Genomic DNA, 6,146 nt, shown 5'->3' with positions numbered 1-6,146 from the left:
CAAAATGCAAATTTACGAACCTGTCATTAACAAAAGTGGTACAAAAAAAATAATTTTAAAACACATTAAATAATCTTTAAGAAAGGTGTCTAGATATTTTACCTACACTTATTGAGGTAGTAATTTAGTTAAAATATTTCTTTCTTTTATACAATTAGTTTACAGTGAAAATCAAAAAGGTCATTAACTTTATTATTAGGATTAGATAAATCATTAAGTAATAGGCCTAAGTGGCATTTACACTCATTAGACCCATCATAAACATTCCAATAGGAATCCCCATGTTTCAAGATCATTTTGAAGTTTTTAAAGACATTTATCAAGTATAGACCAATGTTTTAATGATGGACATTCAAAAAGGAAATGGTTTAACTCTTCCATTGAATTACATTCACAAATTTTGCACAATCCAGTAGTATGTTTATCAGACCAAAATCTTTTCCTTCCTTCCAAATCCAATGTCGCTGTCAAATTCCAACAGGATAAATTGTTGGTCTATTTAAGTACAATGCAAAGCATATAAAAGTCGATGAGTAAGTACAGTAGTAAAACGTGACTGGAATACACCGTCCGAAAACCTGATCTATCCGGTTCTTCCATATGCATGAAACACAAAACAGAAAATCGTTTAAGTCCCATATTGTAAGTCCAGTACATTGTACTCTACTTCACCGAAGAAAGTACTAATTTCCAGAACGTCATTGTAGAACCTGATCTATCTGGTTCTTCCCCTGACACGCCTCCAAAAAATCAACCAATCACAAGTCATTTACGCAATAACTCAACTAAAATTTATATATTTTAATATAACATTATTGTTAAAAAAACAATGGAAATGTTATTTTATACATATATATGTTTAAATGAATATTTTTGTATCACGTGCATAGTCAAATTAAATGTAAACAGATAAGTAGAATTAACTTTTATTACGTCATTATTAATGAACACGCCTCCTGAGCAGTTCATTATTACGCTCTCACTTAGTACGATAACAACAAAACAACAATCGAGTACGGCATAGTGGTGAGAAAACGTTGTGCGATATTGATTGTATTGACGACAAAAATACAAAATTAGTGAGATGGTGAGTAAATTAAAAGTAAAAACCGGGCCGTAAAAACCTAGGTGTTTACATTATGGGGTGTATCTGTTGTATTGCGTATTGTAACAATTAGCATTGTTGTTCTTGTTGGAGCCTAGGCCCTAGGCCTAGGATCTACTACAGGCCTCTGCCCAGAGGCCTAGGCTAGGCCGGTATTCGCTAGGCATACTTAGCTAGAATGATTAGGCACCTAGGCCTAGGTCCTTTCTTAGGCCTTAAGCCTAGATTGTAAAAAATATGTAAGACCAGGCCTAGGCTAGAAAGAAGACGCTATGCCTAGGCTTGTTCATGCCTTGAAAGGAGTTGCTCCTTGGTTTTTTGGCTAACTACCTAGGCTACGAAACTGTTCACTAATAGCCTAGTTTAGACTCTGTATACTTTGAAGTTTTTCAGGCGATTGTTTGTCTAGTAAGGCCTTTTAGGCAATGCCTAGAACCTTATCTAATGTACACCCAGGGTCTAGAGGAGACTCTCTCTGGTCTGGTGTAAAGCGCTATATAAATCCATTAAAACCATTATTATTATTTCCAAAAAAAATTACAAACATCTTTATATAAAAAAAGAAAAATCGTTTGAATAGGCCTACCTGATTTTTTGAAATCGCATTGTCATTGTCATCATTTATTTATTGTCATTGCCGTAGGCTTATATAGATATGAATCATGCTTCCATTTGGTCTTTGAATTAAGTTCCTATATTGAATACAATTGGAATAAGATTATTTTGAAATTCAGATGTCAGAATACATGGAATTGGAAGCTGCCCCAAAGATATAAAACATATTTCTTGTTGCTTTTACGTTCACTTCAGAAAAATCAGTATTAAAAAAAAAACACTTTTGCATGCAAGTCAACTAATGCTAATATTGTCAAATATAATAAGCATTAAACTTTTCAAAAACATTGGAACCCATGTTGTCAAAATTACTTCACATAGTTGATTGAATATCAAAATATCAAGTTGTAGATGTACAATGTGACTCATTTTCTTAACACACCTCACATGATTATGAACTGTGTATATCTGTTTGACAATTATTATATATCGCCTATTGAAATAAGTTGGCTTATCTTCAAGATATGGTAATATATCATAATTTGTAAATCTAAAGAGCACATACTTTTGCCAAGTCAGTGACGGACTCCTTCCATGGGTCTTTGTGGATATTTTTATCAGTAGTACAGTCTATCATAATTTATTATTTTAACTTTTTCCTGCCAAAGTTGTTTATTTTCATGATTTGGATTTTGATTGCAAAATCAATTAGGATTCTAAGATAATTTTAATTATTTTTTCCGTGTTACTAAGATATAATTTTGTGTGTGTATATCTTTAATATGTGACCTGACGATAATATCATTGGTGATAATTAGCGGCCACAGATTAGGCCTATACATTTTGAATAAAAACATTTTTTTTTTAATGCATGCATGGAATTTTTGAAACCTAGGACCAAAATGGCATGAACCATTTTAAAGCCTGTATTTGAATAATCTAGTTAGTCCTTAATCTGCCTGGTATAGTATTCTCGATATTTATACTCTGCATCATCCTTGTTTATCCCTTTAGGCGTCATTGTCCTTGTACCAAACAAATCGGCCTTAGTAATTATCATATTCAAAACAGACTTGGATATCATAAATCATATAGTTTTTTGGTTTTTCTCTTTCCCAGATCTATAGATTCAACAAAAATTGTATCTATAATTAGAAAATTCTGTATAAAATTTAATACATTGTATTGATTATTTAAAAGGAACAAATATTTTACAAAATTCTTTAAAAACATTTTTATTGATTTAAAATTGGAAAGATTTTGTTTCATTTCATTCATTTATTCAACCAAATTTTACATGATAAAAAATTTTTAGGGACAGATAGTATTTTTATAATGCATAAAGGCCATGTAGCCCTATTTTTTTTGTTTTCTGAATATGTTAATTTGTTTTTTTCTTCACACTGAGTTGTTTGACGGTCATACTGTCGTCGGCAAAGGATTCCATCCTCGCTTTCTGTGAGCACGTAACAATGCGAAACCGTCTACTGAGTGTGAGTGGGCTGCCTGAGTGGATCGTCATTTAGAAACAATTTGTTGCGTGCCTCGTTGCATTCTATGGAATCGTGTCGGCAGTGTGTGTCAGGTTCAATGCATTTTATATTAGAATGATTAAACTTATTTTGTGCGTTTGATTTCTTATACAGGAACCGGTTTTTATCATAGACCCGTCGGAGCTTTACAGGCCAGAACATAACCAAGATTTTCGTAATTTTGAAAATGCCAGTAACACCAGTGATGAACATATGGTGAAAGTGAAGAGGCTTTACAAGAACATGCATACTCAGCAAACAGTAGAGTATGTAAAAGGAAAAGTAAGATCTTTAAATTAATGTATTAATTTTACCTAATCCTCCTGCTTTGATAAATGGGGTTTGACAGCAGCTGTGACAAAAACATGAAAATTTACTTTTTAATATGTTAATATTCTCCACATTGTAAGCTTTAAAACGATGGGTAATTTACTGGATCCGACTTACTATTGCCAAATTTATGAATAAAATTAATATTGATTCTCTGTACTAAAGTATACAATACTGCCACATTCGTATGCTGATTACTCAGTTTAATTCGCAACAGGATTCTGGTTTTGGGATGGCAAGCAAAGTTGGATTTTTTTTCGATAGAAAACATACATTGTATTATGTTGCCAGTTCAAGTTGGTGTTGTGTGTGACAAGAATCCTTTTTATATGAATGATAATTTACGTTGTGGATAACATACTGTAGTAAGTTATACTTTGGTTAACTGGTCCTCTCCTAGATACTGTAGTAGTTAATGCACCTTTCCATTAATCCGTTTGGTTGTCCCTCTGGAAAGGACTGTCAATCTCATAAATCAATATTGCTGGTACCTGTAGGAAATGACCATTAGCAACAAAATATTGCATTCCGAGACATAACTAAAGCGGTGTAGAATGGAGCACTTGCCGGGGGCGCTGAACTGAAAAGGCTGCTAAAGTGAGCCTGGACAAAAGTTTTATGTAGGGCTTCACATTTTAGATATTGATTAGTTGGAAAAGGGTGCCATTTCTATTCTTGCGTGTGACACCAAAAAGTGAAGTTATGCCCCATGCTTGTATTGGTAACGCCGAGACCTTTTGTGAAAAAAGCAAACGTCAGTGATTAAATGTTGTACACTGATTGCTTCATTGTAGCAAGAACACTGAGGAAAGTTCAGCATCGTATTTTAGGAAAGTTAGCTTGGGTTTTTTTTTTGTTTTTTTTTGGAGACTATAACATCCAATTTGAACATTTAGATGAACACCCAACTTGAGTCATGCATGGCGTGAGAGCCGGTGTGAACTTGGTGTATTCAAACCCTGTGTTATCCTCTATGCCCGAACATAACCATTGATAATATTGAAGAATAACAATAATAAACCAAATGGATTTCAGTTAGGTTTTAATAGTAAAAGTTAATGATTAACTGATAGTTGAACAGAGGGAAGAAATACGAGAAAGCAATTTGTTCGGATGGCTACCCTAATTGTCTAGCTCAAGTACAATATTTAACAACATGGTGGATTCAGATATTCAAAAAAGAAGGGGCCTAGGGAAGGACTTTCACAGATGGAGGGTCCATGCCACCTCAGCCCACCATGGTTGGGACTGAGGTAAGAAAATTTCTTAATTATTGCACCTCTAGATGGCACTCTCAAACTTGAATTTGAATAATAATTGCATTTTTTCTTTTCTATAATTTTGTTCTATATGGTGAGGACCTTACAAGGCTGAGGTTAAAATTCAGAAGGATTTTCTCCATCTATGCCTCCCATTTGGCAAACCTAAACACTAATATCTATGAAAAGTGAGATTCAATCATTGCATATTGTACTTATTGTGTTTGATTTCTTCATGGTAGCAAAAATATTGGGGCAAATTGGACAAGAAGGTAATGACGATTATGGAAGCGCTGGAGTTTGTCAATCAACTTGTGGATGAAAGTGACCCAGATATTGCTGTCCCAAACATTTACCATGCATACCAGACAGCAGAACGAATCCGTGAAAAGCATCCCGACAAAGGTAACTATAGTGATTTCCTTCCTCTGATCTATAGTATATATTCAACTGTTAATTATTTTTATACCTCCATGGTCAATGCAAGTTTTCAGTTTGTGGTTTTACGATAGCATAATGAAAAGCAAAGAAAAGGACAATGGTCGAAGACTGCATTAACGTAATACCAATAATAGTAGTAAATATTATGGTAATCCCTTAGATATATTGTCATAAACAAGAAATAAATTAAGGGAATATAATGATAGTCATTAATAATTTATTAATAATAACAATAATTCAAAATGGAACCCAAAATAACTGTAGGAACTGAATCAATGCAAGTTTCATATTTAGTAATGTAATAGCTAAGGCCAAATAAAAAAAAATTTATAGTTTTTCGTCCCTTCGCACATCCATTTTCTCTGCCTCACCAAATTTTTATTTTTTATGTTTTTTCCTTTATGAAATATACAAAAATCTGGCTGACTCGCATCAGTAAAATTCCTCTTTCAATTGTTCATAGTAGGGCAGATGCTCAAAGGGAGAACTTTAGTTGAAAGCATTATGAATTAAAATCAATATACATATGGTATGAATCATTTCTAGTGCTTCTTTTATTTGCTTTCAATTTGTTTACTTGGTAATAATGAGAAAGTACTGTTGTACTGTAGCTATTTCCCATCGGCCATCTTGGATTTGCTTGGCCTAACATGGAAAAATAATATACATTGTTATTACATGAATGAATTATTTGTGCAACATCTTGTCTGTACTCATCGATTCCCATATAATTGTCATACAGTGGAACCAGGAAAATCTCAAACTAGATGGTGTATTGTCATTTAAAATTTGGCAACACGGCTCTTGTCATGAATATTCCTTTTCTTTGTCTAAAGCAATGTTGTCCTTGAGACTTCACTCACCTAGCTGCTGGTAGCACACATTAATATCTGATCCAACAATGTTTTTTCTTTGATGAAATAC

At 33.3% G+C, this 6,146-nt stretch overlaps 1 protein-coding gene across 1 annotated transcript in view; it reads left to right on the top strand.

Moving 5' to 3' along the window:
- Nucleotides 1-933: 933 nt before the first annotated feature.
- Nucleotides 934-6,146, top strand: part of LOC117105226 (inositol oxygenase-like) — a gene marked incomplete in the record, with an annotated part of 14,708 nt that continues 9,495 nt past the window's right edge. Inside the window, 3 exon segments of the mRNA XM_033246301.1 lie at nt 934-1,087; nt 3,307-3,474; nt 5,024-5,186. Coding sequence (XP_033102192.1) covers nt 1,085-1,087; nt 3,307-3,474; nt 5,024-5,186 — 334 coding nt within the window.

Source organism: Anneissia japonica, unplaced genomic scaffold (genome assembly GCF_011630105.1).
Source record: "Anneissia japonica isolate Jap-2015-1 unplaced genomic scaffold, ASM1163010v1 scaffold287726_len2788222_cov184, whole genome shotgun sequence".
Classification (NCBI taxonomy): Eukaryota; Metazoa; Echinodermata; class Crinoidea; order Comatulida; family Comatulidae; genus Anneissia; species Anneissia japonica.
The sequence above is the reverse complement of the archived record's forward strand: the minus strand, read 5'-3'. Positions and strand labels throughout refer to the sequence as shown.